At 33.4% G+C, this 22,837-nt stretch overlaps 1 protein-coding gene across 1 annotated transcript in view; it reads right to left on the bottom strand.

The window, feature by feature from the left end:
• LOC129228006 (bromodomain-containing protein 8-like) overlaps nt 1-22,837 on the bottom strand; it is a 112,429-nt gene that overhangs the window by 15,027 nt on the left and 74,565 nt on the right. Inside the window, exons 17-21 of the mRNA XM_054862636.1 lie at nt 16,686-16,825; nt 9,373-9,478; nt 5,929-6,047; nt 5,309-5,556; nt 2,115-2,210 (exon numbers count right to left, since the gene is read on the bottom strand). Coding sequence (XP_054718611.1) covers nt 2,115-2,210; nt 5,309-5,556; nt 5,929-6,047; nt 9,373-9,478; nt 16,686-16,825 — 709 coding nt within the window. The remainder of the gene's footprint in view (nt 1-2,114; nt 2,211-5,308; nt 5,557-5,928; nt 6,048-9,372; nt 9,479-16,685; nt 16,826-22,837) is intronic.

Below are 22,837 nucleotides of genomic sequence, written 5' to 3'. Positions count from 1 at the left end.
AACATTTGTCCCATTGACTAACGAGTCGCGTGATTCCATTCTCATAAAACTCCTTGGGTTGCTGCTTCAAAAATTCTGAAACTGACTCCTTCACGGCATCGTCCGACACGAATCTGGTTCCCTTTAGGTGTTTTTTCAATTGCCCGAAAATGTGAAAGTCGCAAGGCGACAGGTCGGGGCTGTAGAGCGGATAATGCAGCGTTTCCCACTTGAACTTCGCCAGTTTTGTCTTAACCACATCAGCGACGTGGGGACGGGCATTGTCATGCAGCAAGATGACCCCATTCGTCAATCTTCCGGGTCGTTTGTTCTTGATAGAGACACGCAGGCGATCCAGCGTTTCGCAATATCGGGCACTATTGATAGTCTCTCTAGGTTTAGCAAATTCGATCAGTAATGGCCCCTGACGATCGAAAAAAAAGTCAACAGCACCTTACCTGCGGAGATGACGGCCTTTGCTTTCTTTGGGGGTGGCGAATTCAAATGTTTCCACTGTAAGCTCTGCCGGCGTGTTTCAGGCTCGTAGTGGTGGCACCATGATTCGTCCCCTGTCACAATTGCAGTCAAGAAGTCGTTACCCTCATTGTGATACCGGATCAGATGAGTCAAGGCAGCGCCGAACCTCTCTGTCTTCTGGCGGTCGTTCAAAATCTTGGGCATCCATTCAGCACACAAGAGCCGATAACCAAGATGGTCATGAATTATGGTGTGAACCGAACCGTGACTGATGTTCACATGCTCTGCCAGTTCATCAATGCTTATCCTCCGTTCTTGTCTAATCAGCTCATCAACCTGTGCAATTGTGTTGGGGGTGATTGCACGGTGGCTTTGGCCCGGTCTTGGATCGTCTTTGCAACTTTCACGTCCTTCTTTGAACCGTTTGCACCAACGCTTCACAGTGGCCAATGAAATGCAATGTTCACCGTACACGGCAGCCATACGGCGACTAATTTCGTGTTGGGAAACACCTTCAGCAGTCAAAAACCTGACCACACCACGCTGTTCATCTCTTGGAGCGTCCATTATGTCACGAACCGATTTCAACCCGGATTATGGGAACATTAAAGAACTATTATCCTCACACTTACGTATCACTTTTGTAAATGAGGGTTGCCTGTGTGCTGCGCGCATGCGTCGCGGTTGATGGACTGAGCCATTATTGCGCAGGGTAGGTTGGCTCACTTTCATTTGACTCGCCCTCGTATATATACATTCACACATACATACATATAAATAAACACTAACATTAAGGATTTAATTGATTACCAAAAATAGCTTCTGAGTCCTCAGAAAAAAAATAGTTGAACGGTTTAAGCAAAGTTCAGATTAAAGGTAAAAATCTTTTTTTTTTCATTTTTGTCACTTGAAACATTTAATTTCATTTCAACTCTTTAAATTATTCATGATTTTATGAAAGAAAAACGACATGCTTCATTTCTTAACTTTGTTTTTTAAAATTTCATTTCCAGTACCCCCCCCCCTTACATAAGGCAATAGTCACACTCCCACACAGTTATTGTATGAATACACCTCTGACTTGTTAAACTTGGCATCCTCTAACTGGTCTGTACACCGCCTCTCTTTGGGTGCTTAGCACGGGCCTGGGCATAGTTCATCTCACAACTGTTGGCATTAGGTTTTCAAAGGATTTACTTCAAAACAAACACCAAGGTTGCTAAAACCAAGCAGTTGAAACAAATTTTCTTCATGAAGTGCTGTTTGTTTACAATTTTGCAAGCAGCATGTATATAAAATATTTGATTTTTGCGACTTGCAAAGTGCCAACAATCGTGAAGGTGACTGTTAATCACCATGAATTTAGGAAAATTCAAGCTATGTAAAATAGATAATGGCCCTGTAAACAGTAACTTCAAATGCAGAAAAAAAACCTTAATCGAACACTTATGTTAAAAACAGTTGTATAATTTATGTAAGCATTAGTGCTTTAATGAGATTAAAAAAATAGAATAATAACGCTTATAAAATTATACAAGCAGAAAAATTTAAAAGTATTTTTAGGTTCTGAATTTAAAAATATTTGAAACAATAAACAATCTATATCTTCTCAAAATATCAAAAAAAAATTTTTTTAAAGATGATAAAGAGATAATAACCTTTTGACTCGTGATCGCTGTCCTGTAGAACGTGACGAGCCTTTATTTTGTTGGTTCTCCCAGGTATCCGATTCAGAATCTTCCGATTCTTCAGAACTATTGTTTATAAAATAAAATATAATTGTAAATAGTTGTTTCGAATAGAACAATTATCAGCAAAGAGGTCAGTAAGAGTAACAGCAGAGTAATCAGTGAGCAGTGTATGATGTAATGATTAGTTTTGATACATAGCTGTAAGTTAATCCAATTTTCATTATTTATCATTAAATTTTCAGAACCTTCAACTCTTCAAAAGCTCAATTTTTAATTTTTTCAAAAAATGTATTTATTTAATTACTATTAGAAATTCACCTTCATTTTCACACTAGCCAACTATTGATGTGTAAAACTTATGCTCTTTAGCTGTTTTTACTTTCATGCATCAGTCACAATTTTTTATGCATTTAGAAATTCAATTACATTTGCTTCAACAACATTCACCCATTTTTAACCTACTTTCTCAGTAAAGGTCAGAGAAAGAAGAAAAAGGCACGAAAGAAGCCTTAATCTTAAAAATAACGCGAAAAACAAAAAAAAAAGTCAAAAATAAATAAAATAATTAAATAAGTACTGAAAAATTAAAAATTGGAAAGTAAGGTATTGAGATGGGGAAAAATTTCTGTCAGTCTGTCTGTCTCCTTCCCCCTCTAGTGAATAGTAGGGTTGGCAAGGCTTTTCTCACCCCTGGTAAATACCATGATAAAAACTGGTATTTACCGTAATGGGAAATACTATGTTTTTCCCACATGGTGAAAACTGATAGTTAAAAACATAAATATAAATTCAAAACAATCTTTAAAAATATCAAAATTGAGTTATAAGTAAATAATAGCTTGGGAAGCTATATGAAGTGGATTTATTTATAAATGTTTACACAATACACAGAATACAAATCATAATCCTATTCATATTCCCCGTCTTCTACTTCCACATTGGCAGGGTTGCCATCAAAGTTCAAGAATTAAATTCCCTGACATTTCCAGGTTTTCCAGGCACTTTTAGAAAAAAATTCCAGGTTAATGAATGCCGACTTGCATTATGAAATACTAATACAACATATTTCTTGATGTAAATAAATCTACTTTATGAACCAAATAATGCTTAAAAAATTTTTATGAACATTATTCACAGCATGCAAGGGAAAAAAAAGCAGAATGAAGGCCCTTAAAATACTAATAAGGCCACAGATGCATTGCGGAAAATACTAGTAATTTCTAGACAAGCATGGCTTTTTTTTTTTCAAAAGCAAAGTAAAATCTAATGACAAAAATCAGAAATTTATGATTTTCATATAGATATTTCTTTTCTTTCTTTCTTTTTTTGTAACCTTTTTATATTCAGTCCTCTAAAATGAACTTGCATTTCTTTTCTCTCGCCTATACTATCAGGAAAATTCGCATATCTGGAATGCAACATTTACCGTATGTCAGCATTTTTGATCAAAAAATAGGGAATGAATTCCCCGACATTTCCAGAAATTTCAATAATTTATGATTTTTCATGACATTTCCCAGACCATTTTAGGAGATTTTCATTTTCCCTGACAATTTCAGGTTCTTCATGTTTTCCGGGTGCGTGTCAACCCTGATTGGGTTTTAGCATCATATAATATACACACTCAATTTAGAGGCTTTTTGCAAACCCAGTCTATTTCTAATCTTGATTTAGATGAATAAAAAATTAGAAAAAATATGTTCCATAGATGCTGATGATGCAGGACATCCCTTAAGATATTCAGTAAGTTACCACCCTATAGCCAGGGCCTAAGGCAGAAATACATGAACTACACTGCCAGCTCAGTCAATTCCAGCAGAGGACTGCAGTTTCGTGCTTATTGGCACTCGTCAGCCCGGCATAGGAGAGACTGAGCTGGAGGTGGAAAATCTCTTAAGGAAGCTAAGAGTGCCAAACAAACTGGTAGCTAATACAGAATTAGCACTAACCAGACGTGAGACCGAAGCAATGATTCAGTTCAACTCAAATATTGAAGATATATATTCTTCAATATTTGAGTTGAACAGAAGCCCCCCTTGCTCTACATAATGCAAAGTGATGAAGTGGTAATGTGTGTAATATTAAAATTAAAGGACAGGATAGCCGTACAAGCACTTTGGGGCAAACAGTGCCACAAAATATGTGAAATGAATAAAACAGGGTATTTCCCCAAAGCAGTGAGTACAAATTGAAATAAAAGCATTATACTATAGCTAAATAGGTACTTTTTATGGGCAAAGGCTTAAAAAATACAAGTTGATAAACCATTTACTACAGGGCATATTTTAATGGGGTTTTTTGGGCAATTGCCACACAAATAAAATTGGCCCCACAGTCAAATAAAATTGCCCACCTACATTTTCCTAAATTTTTCCATCGGTTATGTGTTTCTATATACTTATTTTTCTGTAAAAAAAATGAAAGCGTGACCCCTAACTGTACCCACAAGCAAATGTTTTTTAAATAAATAAAACTATTAAACAACGATGTCTCGCACTCCAAAACTCATAGATGGCAGCACGTAACAAGTAAACAGAGTTTTGTGGTTTGTTAGCCATTTTTTAGGTGAAACCGGACCCATGTGTCCTGTACAAAGCTTGTAGTGCGTGGCCATTTGAAGCATTTGTTTTTACACTATTATATTCTGTTGCATTTGCATTCGATCGAGTATGCAAGTATGAGAGCTAAAAGAAAATCACAGCAGCAAATTTCTATTAAAGATGCATTTTTTGGTGAACCTAAGAAAAAGAAACTACATTCAAATGGATCTATTGGTTGTATTATAATGAATGAAATTAAAAATATTCAAAAACTCAGTGACTGTTTGAACTATTTTAAATGCTGAGTCAAAGTGTTTATGTTCTTTACACTCATTTCCTATCGAACAAAACGACCATTAGCAATAATTTCTCTAATTCCAATTTTCACACCCCAACTCTTTTTTGAAGATTATTCAACGAACATAAACTGCACATTTACTATCCCCCCCCCCTTCCGAGGAAGTTGGAGTTGTCCACACAGTCAAATTTCCTTAAAATATGCCCTGAGGTACTAGCTGCGTATTTTCACCTGTAATCAATGTCTAAATACATCAACTGCTACAATAGTTTTTAAATTAAGGATCAACTTTAATAAGTCATGCCAATTAAACAAGAAATTACCTCTGTGACACAGGTTCTGAACTTTTAGGGCTAGATCCAGGATACCAGTCTCGCTTTCCCGACTGCGACACATCTTTATCTTCTTTTGCGTCATTGGAAGGAAGAGGTGAAAACTCAGTCATGACAGAGCCAGGCAAAGACTCGCAGCCTTCGACGTCATCCATTTGTTTTTCAGATTCGGTGGTGACCGAAAGCGACATACGACTGTCAGCTTCTGCTTCCATATCAACTGATGCAATATTTGAATCCTAGGAGGAATTATTTTTTAGAGCATGTAAATAAAATTACAGACAAAATTCATGAAAATGTTCTAAATTTTGGCTGTGCAGTTTTTTTTTCCAATGATCTTTCAAAATATACCCGCAGCTCACATTAAATGATGACTACTGACAGAGACTTGTTAAATTACTTTAATCCCTAATTTTAGAAAGTTCTTTTTAAACTTTAATTAAGTTATATTTTTATGATTAGTTTTCATATCTTATTACTTTATGCCACACTTTCATTTTTTATTTTGTTGATATTTCTACTATGTTTAAATCAATCAATATTAAAATTGTTTTTTAATTTATTGTTACGAGAATGTATGCTAAAGCTAGTTTCACAAGTAGCCATTTTACCTTGACGTCAGACGATTCTGCATCTTCTCTGCACCAAGTAGCATTATTACTAATGTCTTCAGAGTCTCTGGAACACACTGATGATTCTTCTACATCAGAGCTTGGAACTTTTTTTTCCACTAAATAAAAATGATTGGTTTTAATAGCCATTGAAATATTGTAAAAATGAAATTCTTAATTCTTCATTACACTGAAGTTAGTAGTTAACTAACAAAAAATATTTCATGGGAAAACTTTATTCAAAAATTCTATGATACACAAACTCATTTAAGATCTATAAGAGATAAAATCTTTAAAAAAAACGAGTCACAACTTCTTTAAAACAGGGTTGGCAAAAACCCAGGTTTTTTTTTTAAAAAGCCCATGGACCCAGGGTTTTTTTTAAATAAAACCCAAAAAAAAAAACCCAACTAAAGCTGGGTTTTTTAAAAGAATTTTTTTTTTTTTTTTGTCTTTTTTTAGGGAAAATGGGGGGCACTTGTAGCATATTGTAGCGTAAGTATATGAACAAAGTGCAGAAATTGTCTTAGGGTAAAAAAAAGCTGGAAAACTAGTTAAAATTCAGCATTTTCTAATGAAATGCATAAAAAACGACAAAGCCCAAGAATGATTAAGTTTCAGATTTTTTAGTTTCCATGATTACCAACAGTTAAGGCAAAGTTACTTCTTGAGTGATAAAATCTATTGTTCATTTTTAATTACTACATTTTTTTTTTTCTGCATTTTACTTTATTGCATATGATTTTGTTTTGCAAAACTACTGTAGAACCTCAAGTAGTTTAAATCCCTATTTACTGAATTCCAGTTTAATCAAGACATTTCTTTGAATTTTATGTTGCCTGTTTTTCTATTTCTGTGTACAGAGTAAGAAATATTAAACTTTTTTGTAAGATAATGAAAATACTGTACATCCTATTCTGTTTTCTGTCCGACCGTTTGTAACACCTGTTAATTTCTAAAAAATATACCTTGTTTATTCGAGATTTGTGACGTGTTGATTTGCAGAAAATAATTCAAATAAAAGCCTTTTAGCTAGAGTAGTTTCCTCTGCACAATCTACAAATATTGAGAAAATCAGATGTGACAGGACTTAGTCAAGATAATTTGAGTTATTTATTGACTAGTAAAAGAAAAAAGTTAAATATATATTTTTTTAATCTTTGAAGTATCTTTTTAATGCTGTTAAGAGAGTTAAGAAATACTATTAAATTTCAAAATTCATTTTTTATGTCCATTGTCTGTGGTGAAGAACAAATAAAAAAAGTTTAAATTGTAAAAGTATTTAAATTAATTAATTTTTTTAAACAACTTCTCAGAAAATTTAAAAAACCCAAAAGTGGGCTAAATAATGGGTTTTTTTAAATGGGTTTTTTAAAAAAAATCCATTCTGTCCAATCGGGACAACCCTGCTTTAAAAGCATTAGGAAAAGGACTAACACCAGTAAAATTTAATGTTTCAACATTAGTTGCTTTCATTTATATTACTGTTTAAAATAAAATAATTTTCACATCAGAAAACTAAGTTTTTTCCTAGCAATACTACATGACATTTTACAATAAATGATAAAAACATTAATTGAAGCAGTGAGAACCAAAGAGATGCAAGTAACTATATTTAAAGTTAAGAGTAAACCATGTTTCAAGTTCAGATCCTAGGTAGGATTTCATTAAAAAATGTTTCTAAATCATGTAGAACAGCAGCACCAAACAGGGCTCTAGTACTATATCTTGCCCCAAGACAGACGATGGGTCCACATACCATTTGTACTGGTAATCTCCAATTTTTTTATTTTGTCACTTGCAACCCAATTGCTTCTCACTGCCTTTTAAGAATTGATTTTAAAAGCATAGGAATTCCCACCCCCAAAGTGCATAACATAAGCTGCATTTTTTTACTTTTGAGTTGATTTGAATTAGTACTTCATATTATTCTTTCATTAACTTTCCAACTCTTCCGACAACAGTGTCCACTTAATATCAACCAAGGGCAGATCCAGCTTCAGGCTGAGGTTCACCATACGGAACTGATTAATGCTACAAAAAATTTTGTGCTACTTTTACTACAACATAATACATTGTCGCTTTAAAGTAACAGTAGGATGGATACCTTACTGTTATTCCTGGGCCTAGATAACTTACTGTTGCTCTGAGGTCACAATATGTATGCCTAATTTTTTGTTTTAAATTCAAGTTGAAATCGAACAGTTTTGTAGTTGTTACTCACAATTTTTGAAAGAAAGAGAAATTCCTTTTTTGAGTTTTTGTTTCGTAGAACTTCCTCCTTCAATGTGAGTTCTCACAGTATTGCTCTTTGGGCCATATAGATTGAAAACTTACAAACAAAATTAGAGTAAAACAAATAGCTAAGTTCATACAAGGTGTGAGTAGAACCGAAATGGACATCTTTCTTGAGAAAGTGAGTAGCAAATAAATAACTGCCGATCAGGTGACATGTAGTGTTTTCTGTTAATTCTCTAATAACACACCACAAATAAGCAATGTGATACTGGGTGAGGAGATAGACAACAAACATAAAAGTTCTGGGAAACTGACACACAAAGAGGGATTATACCAGAAAACAGAAAAAGTTGTCAACTTAGGAGAGAAAATTAACATTGCAAGCAGCACTCTTATTTTTCAGGGGTCAACATAAAGAGGTGGTCAATATAGAGAGCTTTGATTTCCACAGGAAACTTATTACGTGCATTCAGTTCATGGAATTTTGGGAGGTGGTCAAAATACAGAGGTGGGGAGAATGGCAAATGGAGTGGCATTTGGAGGTTCTACTGTTGATAAAAATGAAACCACTACGAGATCTAAATACACATTCTGATCACGTAGACTATCTTTTCGGGCCACTAGATGGTGCACTACGGAATGACTCAATAGAACACTATTCTAACTAAAAACAGTTGATGAAATAGATAATACTGATTGACACACATGTAATAATACTAGAGGATTAGTTAACATTTCCATTTAAGAACATGCAATTACAAAACTAAACAATCTTTGTGTCTCATTGAATTCAAATGCATTTACTTTAATGAATTCCTAAGTTAATAATAATTAGAGAGAATACTTTGAGGAAATGAAATTCGTTCAACTTATTCCAAACACTGAAATGATTTCCATTTATTATTTTTTTTAATACATAACAGAATACTACTGGGGAAAGAGGGGAGCGAGAACAGTTGCCTTCTCTACTTTTGAAGTTTTTCAAACATCGCTTTGACAAATTTATATTGGAAGTTTTCGAGCCCGAAATGCAAGATAAACCGAGTTTCCATGACTTTGAGCAATTGTCATTGTTAATCTTAATTTTCCACAATAAACAATAATCACATATAAATACATGACTCTCAAAAATAGCAAAGCGCTGGATCAATTATTATTGCTGTGTTTAAAAGTCTTACCAATAATTTAAATATCTGAGAACCTTACCTTTTTTTGGTGGTGAATCAGCTTTAACTGGTGAACTTCTTTTATTTTGTGTTTTTCTCTTGGGAGATTCAGTATGTTTAGAAGGCTGCTGACTGTCATCTAACTCCTACAAATAGGACAAAACACATTTTATGATGAAAAACCATTAAAGGTATAATAAAGCTTCCTAGGTGATTGAACGCAGTTATTGTTAAACACAATATTAATCGTTAACTTTCGTTGAGAAAATATTGTTAGACAATACTAATCAGAAAAGCATTCTTTACTCACAATATAAAAACTTCATTGTAGTTGAATAATAACTATGAATGATTTTATCTATTGGTTTTGCGTCAACTTAAAAAATCATGGGCAAAAGTATTATGGATGGTGTTCAAAGAATAAAATTATTTTACACCTTTCAGAGCAATTTTATATGCAGTTTTGAAGTTGGTTCCTTTTTTTTTGTCAAAAATATTTTTATTTCATTCTTTTTAGTGTAAATGTATTTCAGAAATAGTACGGTGTTACAATCACTACAATCACGAAACTTCCTTATTTTCACATATAAATGCTCCATACCAAAAAAGAATATATATATATATATATATATATATATATATATATATATCCGCTTAAAACTTGAAACGATTGACACTAAAAATTAATCCTTATTCCTCTTTGAGACTTATTTGTTGCTAGTTTAATTAGAACCATTTAAATATTATGGTTTCCCAAAGTAATTTATATTTCACAACGTACAAGTTACTTGTGACAAAAATCAGAGCTTCTTCCCCCAGGATTAAAAAAGGGCAGGGTGCTGTTTTTCAAAAAAAGGGCACTTTTTCGAAACTAAAAGGCATGTTAATTACATAGATCTTTAAAAGGGATAGATAGGCCTTTCTCCTACAACGCAGCGTATTTCGCCCGTAGAAAGTGGGGTCATCATGATTCTGCCGAGAATCACATGATCAAGGGACATCGTGTCTCCCTCTTCTCGGGCAGCAGTGATCTAACAATGCGAAGCATCATTAAAAATCTAGGATTATCTGAAGATTTTCATTATACTTATAGGAGAAATCTCTATATGTGTGAATCTGAGATTTTCTAGCGAAAGAAGGTTTGATGAATGCGATGCTGGTGCCAATTTTATTAAAAAATAAAGACATAGTGGACTTTCTGAGTAACAGAAATCTTTCTTTCTGCTAAAGGCAAAAAAAGTCCCCTGCAGAGTCGAAATTAAGAATATTTTAAGCAATTTATTGTAGATGCCGAACATTATATTAAATCACTAAAAACAAGTGATGGAAAATTAGTTATAGTATGTCCTCGAAAAACTGGATTTTTAAGTTTCCTAATTTCTATGAAAAGTGTGCTGGGAACATATGAAAAGTATGTAGGTGCCCGAATTCCAGTTCTAAACTGCATAATGACTTATAAGCTTACTCAGGATCACCTTGAAACTTTTTTTAGTGCGATCAGGTTGTGAGGGGGGATTCAACAATAATCGTCGGACAATTTCAAAGTGCGAAAAAAAGATCATTCATTCATACGGAAATTTAAGGAGTTCAGTTCTTTAAATTGCGCTGATTTTAACAACCTTCAAATGCTAAGATTAAATTTGAAGCGTAGCAAAAATGATTTGAAAGAAAGCCTTTTTTTTCCGATTCCTTTGACGACGATTTGGAAAATTCAGAAATCATCTCAGTTAACATGACGGAGTATATTAGTGATGTTTCTGGCTACGCTGGATTTTTTGTCCGGCAAGTGCACTCTGTTGTGAACTGCGACAACTGCAACGCAGTCTTAACTACAATAAACTAAAAAATAGGCATAATAAAATTTAAGAATTTTGAGACACATTCAAGTATGATAACTTATTGCAAGATTGCAACCATTGAAATATGTACATTTGTAAAGAACAACTGAGCGAGAATGTGAAAAAGTTTTGGGAGTAATGTTGGGCTAAATGCCTTTATTTTTGTTTCGTGAAGGATTTCACCAATATTGTTTAAAAAAAAAAAAAAAAAAAAAAAATTGTAACTTACCTTTTGCCATTCCGGGAAAAATCTTGCACAGGAAATCCCATCCACCTGCCACCGACACTCAAATGTCCGAGTTTGAATTGGAAGTGTTCGGAAAAATATGTGGCACGCTATGATTGGTTGCCGTCATTCGGCAGATGTCGGTAAACTTCCGACAAAGCACATGTCGATCACATGAGATAATCATGTTGAGGTGTTGGGTGCTGAATGTCAAATTAAATAAGAACTGTGCAACCTGCAAGCTGCGTTTTTTTTGGGTTGAGTTGTTCTTGCAATATGCAAATAAGGTAACGTCACATTGTTACGAGCACGGTCGGATCTGGCCATAAATACGCAGACCGGCCATAGCTCACTCTCTCTCACTTGTCTTCTCGTTTTGTTTGTGTTTGTGAATGTGTTCGTCCATGTCCTCATAAGTTTTTGCTACTGGCCTCTCAGGTGAGGTCTGATCTTTTCTGAATGATTCGTTATTGATGTCTTCAGTTTTGGAAGCGCGTGCTGTCATGACGTCCATAAAAGTGAAAAGTTATAGTCCAATTTAAGTGGGTCGTTTGGTCTCCAAAGCAAAGAAAAAGGATCGTGTCCATCTTCGATATTTTTCCCGGATATGGTGAATTTGGCTCCTAAGGTGTGAATTGACCAGCTTGCAATTCTGGGGAGATTGCGATGCCGTCCTTCTACCTGTGGGGAATTCACTGTGGAACATCGACAGGACTTTTTGACACCTGCATGGACTTATTGTAAGATCTTTTTGATTTAACATAATTAAATTTTCTTCGGAGGACCAAACTATTGTAATGTAACCATTTTATAATACATGTTAAATAAATGTTTTCCAGTGTAAAGAATGATTCATGTTTTATTTTCTTCGGGCAGACCACTCCCTCAAATTTTCAGTTGGAAATGAGTTGCCTAATTTTCAGCTTAGCTGTAGGCTATTAGCTCTATAACATCTAAAATTATATCCAACAAGTAAAACACAAAAATATAATGTTACTCATGAAGCCACACGAGTTATGAGAAAAATTTCCAATTCCGTTTTTCTAAGTTTAAATAAGCATATGTTGGAAACAGAAGCAGCAGATTTTCTCGTTAACAAGTTTATAAAATTAGTCGTTACTAAATATTGAAGCGTTGGAATGTATCGCGCAGTCAATTCAAACAATGAAAATAATTCACAAAGACCAACAAGTAGGAAAGTGACAAAATTAATATTGCTGAGGGACAATAATCACTAGTTTTCTTCACCCTCGAGTTTAAAGTGTCAAAATTGTCATATCCTGTAGGACGAAAAAAAAAGAAAAGAAAAATTGGGGAGGGGGCGGAAGTCAAATGACCATTCATGTAGTTTATAATTGCAAATGAATTTATTTTCTGAGTACTTAAAAAAAAAAAAAAAAAAAAAAAAAAAAAAACACTGAAGTTGCTTAAAAATCAGGATCAAACCAAAGTTATTTGTTTGGCTAATAGAGTGTTGGTGCGAAACGCATGCGAATCTTAGAATATTATTTAATTGAGTTAATTGACATTCGATACTATTTACATTTGTATTTCTAATTGGTTTATGGTTTTAGATAGGGTTTTATGTTAAATTGTTGCATTGGCTTCAAAAGTTGTGGGAAAAAGCACGCATTGAAACCATTTATCTGTATTTGAAAAATTTTATTGAAATAAAAGGAAATTTATAAGGTCAATTTTTGTTTAACATTTTTGAAGACGTCTATTTCTACTCAGTATTTAAAGCACTTGAAAAAAAGTTTAAATAGCTTGTGCGCCTGCTTCAAAAGTTATGATTGGGAAAATATCTAATGGACCATTCCATGAAAAAGCTGTCATTTTGTCCCACATTTCATTAAAATGTAATAACTTAAAAAGTAACAAAGGACATTTTTTGCAAAAGTACAACAAATACATTTGCGATTTCTTAATGAAAACAAAATTGTTACTTTTTTAATTATTACTTTTAGTGAAAAATATGAGGTGTTACGTGAAAGACAGAGAGTTCCCTTTTTCTTTAATAATGGGTTAAATGCTTTAATTTAACCCATGCTTAAAGGGGAGTTTAACCCATGCTTAAAGCATTTAATCCATGGGTTAAATGCTTTAATTTCCCTTAATTGTGCAAATGATCACGGCGCAAAGTGATTCTCTTCGATAGGGGAAACAGTTTCTTGTGAGAGGTGTCCCTTGATCACGTGATGTCCAACGGGGGATGTTGACGCGAGCTCTGAGGAGAAAAGTGGGGAGAAGGCACATCTATTCTATTTTAAGATCTATGGTTAATTATAGCTTCAAAGCATCAGTGGATATAGTCGTAGGATATTACTGTTATTCCTGGATTCAAATGTCTTACTGTCGCAACAAAAAAAACTTTGAAACATTTATGAATTACTTCGTAGGACATTTGAATAGTTTATAATCATTTTCAAAGGAGGCGATTGGGACTAAAAATTGGGGAAGAGGGGGGGGGAGGAAGGGGGGTTAAAAAAAGAAAGCAACTAAAAGCCATAGGATTTTTAGCATCTGCAAGAAAAAGGAAAGAAAAAAAGAAGAGAAAACAGTACAAAATTTTGCTAAGGCTGGTTTTGAGAGCATGTGAGTGGTAATTGAGGCAAATCTAACAGCTTAACTCACGTTTCTCTTAAGATTTTGATGAATTATGTACATAATAACTTTCCCCAACGACACACTTTAACATGAATTAGACTTACATTAGTTACCACAAAGTACTTTGAGATGTCACAAACATTTGGTAACAATTGCATTAAGCAAGAATGGCTTGTTTATGTAAAACAATTGATTTACTAATATCTAACAATGAATATATATTTAAGTAAAAGTTTCTGCTTGTGGCTAAATAATGTTTTGTAAGCAGATATACATAAGTACAACAAATTAATATGATCTGAAAATTTGGACATTCTGCTTTTTTTTTTTTAATAATCTCTAGTTTTGATTTCTAAATTGGAAAACAAAGAATGAACTATAAAAGGGGGAGGGGGAGGAAAACTAATTCTTTCAGCTGTTACTAGCTGTAACTTAAGACTTTTAAATCCAAAAGTAATAATTGCTCTTGGAGAAACCACCACCATAAGGAAACAAAAACCAATAAACAGCACTAGTTTCAAAGCACTTAGTATTTATTTTCAATAATTAAAGGTCATTTGTTTTCATTTGAAATGTCAAAAATCATCCACATTTGACTTTTACATGCTGAATTCTCTTTATTTTTGTAATATTTTTGCGTTTCTTTGATGCCACGTGTCACGCAAAATATTAGCGTTTTGCTGTCAATCTGCAGCAATCTTTTAGCATCTGCTTTCAGTTTTCGATATTTCTTATTATTTTTTGAATAGTACACAATGTGAAGAAAACTGAGCAAAAATACAAACGTATTTTTCAGATAAAAAAATTATCGGAGTGCGTATAAAGCATAATAATAAAACAGAGCATATTATCCGCTAAAACAGCTGTTTCAGCAAGTAATCGTGATTTTGATTAATTTAAACTGAAATAAAATTTAAGGAAAAAAAAAGATTAAATTCGCAGCGCAGGAAAAAAAAACGGAAAAAAAATGGCGCGGATTTTGGACGTTGGCGGATTTTAGGTTGGTGGATTTGTGGCGCTCCATTACATCTACTTAATTCTAATTCAAAATGGAAAAGCACTATTAAAAATATGAATTTGATTGAAAGATTATAAAATGCAGGGCTAACTTAACGTTTATCTGGCTGGAAGAGAAGTAGAGTTTTCTTAACATACATGTCAATTGGACAAAGAAACACTTCCCTTGTCATGAAGCGATAAGGAGAAAGGATGACAGCCAGTATTCTTCGCTACAGCCCTCCATTATTAAATAAAGGGCGATGGGAAGCCTGAGGCAAGGAGCAAGGAAGTGATTCTGGGAATTCAGCAGTGGCTTATCAGTAGTGTTCCCAAAAATGAAAGGTCCTTGGAAGGACATTGTTAAGTCTCTAGAATGCCCAATAGGCCACTTTTTATCCCTTGTGGTAACTGATAATGGAAGGCATGCTTTTCTAATAGTCAGCTCAATGGCAATCCTAGTTGAGAGGCGAGGGGGAGGGGCGGATGCCCGCTGTTTTCACTTAGAAGAAAGTCATTGTGGGAAAACAATAGAAAGAGACACTGGCTCCTTCCTTTTTCTAGTAAAAATCTTAAATCCAAAGGATGCCAGTTCATGAACAAAAAGGCAATTAGGGCGCCGTTTTACCGATAAAACGGCAAGTTGGGCGCGTTCTAAGAATCAAAGGGCAAGTTGGGCACGGCGCCCTCCCACCCAATCCTGGGGGAGGGTCTGCAAAAATCTTATGTCTCCTTATTTAGCCCCGTGGCATATAGATGAGGTTAGTGAATAAATTTCATGCTTGCTCCAGAGAAGCTTTCATTCAAAATTCTCATTGTGATTATAGTAGACCTTTGTTTTACGAGGGTTTATTTTATGCTGTTTCGGTTATATGGGGTTTAAGATTTAACACTTTATTTTATTTTACGTGGATGAGTTTCGGCTTTACGCGGGTGCAAATAAAGTTATTAAACTCACACAGTTCAGAACTCACTGGAAGAAGAGCTTTTAGGAGTGACAAAGGAAGCCAAAACCAACGAGGATACCGACATCAGTGACACACCATTAAAAATGTTCACATTGAAAATTTTGAGTCTTTCCTAGACAGTAGCAATGATCTTTCTGATTTTTTAATGAAGGAAGATTCTATCATAAAAATGACGTAAGTGATCATGGATGCGTTAATGCTCTGCAAAGAATTACAGAGAAAAATTCTTACGGACTGCCAAAAGACTGTAATAGCCAGTTCCCCTTTACAAACAGAGCACAAAATTAACTTATGTTTTCTTTATGCAGAAGTCGATATAAGTACACACTAAACTTATTATACAATTAGTCATCACTAGAATGAAGTATTTTGTTATCTACGGAACCAAACCTCTATTTTAACACTAGTATTAGGTCTCAATTTACGTGGCTTTGATTTATGCAGCATTTCCGTAGAACGTAACTCCCACGTAAAACGAGGGTCTACTGTACTATTAATATTGCTGTTGTATGGACAAGAGCGAATTCAGAATAATCTGAAAAATCTACCTAAATTTAAACCATGAATTTCAAGAAGTTTCTAACAATGTCCACAAAATATCGAAATTAAAAATTTTTTTAGTGCCAAAATGTTTCTGTTTAAGAAAAAAGCATCGAATTATTCTCCACATGCACAACAAAAATAATAGTAGGTAGTAGCAGAATATTTCAAAGCAGACCTTTGTTGTGTCATCCCTTTTCTCGCTGCTTTCCCTCCATTTTTTCAGTCCTTCCTCACCAAGGGTTGGATTAGAGGCTTCATCAGATGTTAAAGAATCAGACATCCTTTCTTCATCAGAGGGGAAAAGATTCCTTCTTCCTAAATGTGTTTTGGAATCTTTATTAGCAACAATAAGAATATTCATAAAAAAGAAAAATATACAAAAAGCATAGAGGCATAGCAGTGCATAAAACGCATGAATAACAACTGTGGCGTATACGGTGGTGAGCATACCATGAAATCAATTTGAAGTCAATGAATATGTTACTGTGAAAGTCTGAAATCTGGAAAATGTTGGTGAACATCAGCACCCACATAGCCAAAGAAATCGGAAAAAAGACCCGGGGCAGATGCACCACATAGCAAATTTCAAGGGGCACCGAAGGGAATCCAAAATTTCGCATGAAATATATTTTATGCAGGGTCTGATTACTGAATAGGCCAGCTAGGCCGTGGCCTAGGACCCCCACTGTTTAGGAGCCCCAAATCGCTACTTTTAAAGGGCTGTAAGGACCTTTAACCTTAAAAATTTACAACTTTCTGGAAAAAATATATGTTATGCATAATTTAATTCTGAAAAATTTGATACCTTATTTATTACCATAAGCAAAAAACTTTTCAAGTTATCATAAAAATGCGTAAACCTTCCCCATAGAGATTTATGTTAACAGTAGCTGTTTAAGCGTCTTTTTCTCAGGTGCCGGTTTTGCCAGTTTCTCATTTTGCGTCCGTGATATCTCAGAAAGTTTTGAATATATTTCCATAAAACTTTTAGTGCATGTTTTTCTGGTTTATTCTAATAATCTGAACCTCTAAATCTATTTATTTATTTAAAATTATTATTTTTTTTAATGTTGATAAGTTAATATCAAATTTTTCCAAAATTTTGGACGAAAATAACTTTTTTTTAAAAAAATATTTTTTAATATTAACTTTCATTTTTAGCTAAAATTTAGGCTTAGATCATATAAATAAACCAGACAAACATGCATGAAAAGTTTTACGGAAATATATAAAGAATTTTCTGAGATATCATGCACACAAAACAAGAAACCAGAATCTGAGAAAAAGAGGCTTAAACAGCTGCTGTTAACACAAATCTCTATGCAGAAAGATTACGCATTTTTAGGATAACTTTTTGCGTATGGTAATAAATAAGGTATCAGATTGTTCGGAATTAAGCTATGCACAACACATATTTTTTAATGAAAGTTAAAAAATTTGAAGGTTAAAGGTCCTTAGACTCCTTAAACCTATAGCTAAAACTGTTTTTGCCAATGGCTAAAATTGTGAGGGAAGGGCTGCCACTGAGTTATGCTCCTAAAAATAGTCGTTTTAGTAGCTTTTTAAACGAAAAATAGTCTGCAAATAGTCATCAAACAAGGAAAATAGTATCTAAAATAGTCTCCCATTATTTTTCAAGCAGTATTAATACCTCAGCTGCATGATACATGAGCGGTATCCCCTAGACAAGAGGAGCTGTCTCTCCAGTTGCACACAAATGGTGTTGTTCCCTACATGGTTTCCTACCAATCTCATTTCAGTGACAAGATTGTGGAAGTTGTGCATTAAAGATATTTATAAAATAATGAGAACATTACACGCGGCAATTACTTTTTTGAAATGTCTCAAAACATAATAGTTTGGAAAGAAAATTTTTTTTATTCTTTCAAGTACTAATTAGCCACTTTTCTGTCTCAAATGAAGCAATTTTCATCCCTACTACTCTGTATACTCATAAAGCATTGCAAAATTTATGCAAATTTTCACTATATGATATGATTGGTAACCCATTAGGCTGTTAAAGAACCATCTGCTGTTTACCATATGGCACCATGGAAAGGAAAGAGACACAGCTCAAAAAAACTTGCATTAGAGAAAATCAAAGTTTTATGCATTAGTAGTTTTAAATGATTGAGTCTCCAATATTACAATACACCCAAAAGAATTATAATTTGATATTTACTGGTTAGTTTGTGTGGTATAAATTAGAAATGCATACTTAGAATCAGGGGCGGCATTTCAGCATTTCATTTGGGGGTCGAGTTTCTTAAATATGAATTACCACAGTATGGAACCAAAACACATATTGGGTAACAGCAAGTAGTCATGATATGGGTTTAGAATTAATAAAAATAAGTGTTCAAAAGCAATTTAAATTTTTATGACAAAATTTGTAGTTCGTTTTAGAATATGTTATCATACCAAGTGTTTTAGTACTACAGTTTTCACTTTTTAATAAAGTTTTTATGCTTGATTTTTAAAATACAAAAGAACATGAAATCTTGTTACTAATCCAGCAATGCCCAGCGTCATGCTCTTTTTTTCAGCTAAATTTTTTTCCCCATTGTGCTTCGAAAATAATTCTCTAACCTCCTAAAACACGAAAATGATTTTTCTCTACGAACTGAACTGATTGGAAAGTTGAAAAATAATTGAAGTAACAAAGTTACGTACGAAAACACACCTTTCACATCTTGCTCTTCAAAATCACCCAAGTAACTTTAAAAATTGTGATGATCTTCATTTTTCATTATTAAATAGTCTATTCTAGGCTAGTCTCTGAACGATTTTTCTTGCCTCATGCGATAAATTTTACTCATAATTGAAACAATTCATTTTTTGCTTTCAACATCCAATCCAGAAAATAAAGAGCCAACAATGCAGAAAAATATTTATCATCAAATCTTGTGTTAATTTCATTAGAAGCTGAATCTATTATTTTATACAATATGTTAAATCAAGATTTGACTTTACATCATCACATGCATTTTGGTTACCTCTTCTAAATTCATTTGAATATTCTTTGCACTTTTTAAAAATTCTCTGGAGAAGGAATTTTTTTGAAAAGATCCACGCTTGGTTGGAATAATTTATTTTAGTTTAATATTTTTAAAAAATTACTTAAATCGGTGTGTTTTCGTTGTTTACACTTCTGTCGTGTGACATCACAAATGATGGAATGTCATTCAATGTTGCCATTCACAGAACAAAATATTTTTAATTCGCATCTTTACTCACGTGTATTGGCAACGATAGGGTTGATGCGCCACAAAGTGCATCATTTGTGACGTCATCAAGACCACGCCTTGTTTGAAAAATCGGACACTTTAAAAAATTAATTTAAAAAAAAACTGTTTGAAAAATGAAAGTATTTTCTGGGTCCATGTATTTTTTTTTTTTTTTTTTTGCTCATTCTATCTATTTCAATGACTAAAAGTAGTACTTTTGACTGAAGGAAGCCACACCATTGTAGCTTAAACTGTAGCTTGAACAGTCCAAAAGTTCATGTTAGCTGATTGAAGATGTTTTGATATAGTAAAGCACTGTTCAAAGACTCTCCGCAATACAAACAAAATGAATAAAAATTCATATGAAGACATGTTAAAGGAAATTAGCTTCTTCATTATTCAAAGAGTTGTTTTCCAAAATCACTGCTTTGAAGTTATCGAGAAGAGTTTTTACGGTTTAAAAGGCCATCTTGTGTTGTGTCTTAAAGACCCTCTTGTGTCACCTTGATATTGCATTATTAAAGAGGCCACAGAAAAGTGATATTTTTTTTCAAAAATAGTATGTATTTTTAAGACGTAGCTATGAAAGTATACTATTCGTTGAGCAGTTGAAATGTGTTTTCAGAAGAAAGTGATGAACACTCATTAAATGTACACACTCAAAATATGAGCATAACAATGGATGTAAAATACCAAGGCATTTAGTGAAAATCATGCAGCCACACCACTACACGAGCCTCTCATAACCGTCCTTACACAGAGCACACAGAAATGAAATATTTAGCCTATATGAAGTTTACGTCTTTAGTTAAAATTCACCTTAATTCTTTATCATTTTTTTTCTGTTCTGAAAAGGCCGGTAAAGTCTTGATGAATTTCTAATTATTTAAAAACATGGAAAACAGTTGCTCAAATCTAAAAATAAGTCGAGTTTCTTCAACCATTACGGAGAACCAGCAAGATTCCTTTTCCATGAACATTGGTTTGCGATTTACGAAAATTGAATTTGCTCGTTTTTTTAATCATTCCTCCCAAAAAATTTGGGGGTGCGACCGCCCCCTCTTTACCCCCCTATTTGCCCCCCCTGCTTAGAATTCAAAACTATCTGTTCTAGTTTATAAAAATTTAATGATGTATCCCCCTATTGATTATATCATTCATAAGCAACCACACACCAGTTACTTAAGCTAACTTTGAGTCAGTTTTGTGGCAAGGAAAGAGCGTTTAATTTGAATTTTAACTCAGTAGCTATTACACTTTTTGCAAATTTTGAGTTATGTCACATTCCTTGCCAGGGTGTGATATGTCAATTGCAGTTAAGCACTTTTCTGTTTCAAAGTCTGCTAACACACCCTAGTTATTTTTATTTTATGAGGTACAACAGTCTTCTAAATAAAAAAAATCTCTAAACACTGTTATTAAATTCACAATCACTTACGCATATAAAGCACTCAAAAGCTCTTATTTACATGAACACATTAAAGTTTATTTACATTTACAATAAAAAAAAATAATGAAAAAAATAAAACACTCAACATCAGCATATTGTCGCCTCAGAGCAACATTAAGACATCTAATCCCATGAATAACACTGAGTTATCCTACTGTTGCTCTGAGGCGACGATATGTTTATTAAATAATACAAGGCTAAGATTAGCACCTACATAATTGTAATGGTTATTAGTACAGCATATGGTTGAAAAAATTTAACAAGTCATCCCCAAAACCTTTCATAGTTAATAAAGTTAATATGTATTTACAAATGTGAAGCAAATAAGATATTGCATAAATAAGTGTTGATAACGATAACACATTGTAGTATTTTATATGGCAAATAAGGCTTTTAAAATACATGAAAAAAAAAAACGCTTTACTCTATTAAATTTACTATTACACTTTTGCAGATAAAACAATCGTTAGTTTTTTTAAAATTATAATAATAATAATGATAAAACTATGTATTCTATGTTTGTTAAATAACATTGTCTGAATATTGTAGCTGCAGAGAACAACAAGCAGAGAAAAATGGCAGAGTTGCCAGAAAATAACGATTCAGAGTAACCTAAAACACAGTTTTTGCCCCTTTAAACTTTGTTTTGCCATTGAATCAGTTAAACTACTACATATTTCCTTCCCAACCGAGGAGTTCAGGGTAAAAGGTTGTGATTGTCAATCCCCAAAAACGAAACTTATATTCCCCATCACAACGTTATTATTGTTATTCTGAGGTTATTATTGCTCTTCTTACTGGCAAGAAATTGAGTGCCTGACGGTGCCAGGAGAAAAAATTAAAAAAGGGCTGTTTTACTTATTCTTGGCAATAAATAAGGTCGAGCTAGCCCATTTGGCGGCTGTTAGCACAATTTAGCAGACCCAGAGTGAGTTCAAAATTAGAAAGGTTTGGCCGATGATACTTGAAGTTGAAGCTTTTTTTTTTTTTTCACATTTCCATTTTTTTTACACCCTTTGTATTTTTTACATTTTAGTCGCTTTTAGGCCAAAATAGTAGCAGTTTTTTACAAAATAGTCGTTTTTGGCTTAATTTAGGTTGAAATAGTCATCATAGTTTAAAACCAGGGGTCTGTCCAGGATTTTTCACAGGGTCTGTTTTTTGTGAAAAATCAAATAATTTTGTGAAAAATGAATTAATTTTGTGAAAAATCAAAAAATTTTGCAAAAAAAAATTTTTTTTTGTTGTTAAAACGAAATTTTAGAATTTAGAGATGGCACAAACTGCATCAATTACACTTTAAGTTGAGTGTTTTCCTCTTCTATGACGAGAAAATCATTCTGGATTTATTTTCTGATATTTGGCGGGGGGAGGGGGCATCGTTCTTTCAAGTATCAATATTTATCTACCATTCTGAATTATGTTAAATTATACTAGATATATTTCTGTACAGTATTTAAAATAATTGTAACAAAAATATAAATAAATAAAACAAAATTCAGAATAGGGTTCAGCATTCAACTTTTTGACCCAAGACACTCTTAAAAAGCACAGAATTTCGTTTAAAACTTATAAATTCTGTGATTTTAACAAAAATAAAAAGATACTTCAATTGTTTACCTCTTAACAAAGCGTAATAATCATCAAAAA

This window comes from Uloborus diversus, chromosome 1, assembly GCF_026930045.1.
Source record: "Uloborus diversus isolate 005 chromosome 1, Udiv.v.3.1, whole genome shotgun sequence".
NCBI classification, from domain to species: Eukaryota; Metazoa; Arthropoda; class Arachnida; order Araneae; family Uloboridae; genus Uloborus; species Uloborus diversus.
The sequence above is the reverse complement of the archived record's forward strand: the minus strand, read 5'-3'. Positions and strand labels throughout refer to the sequence as shown.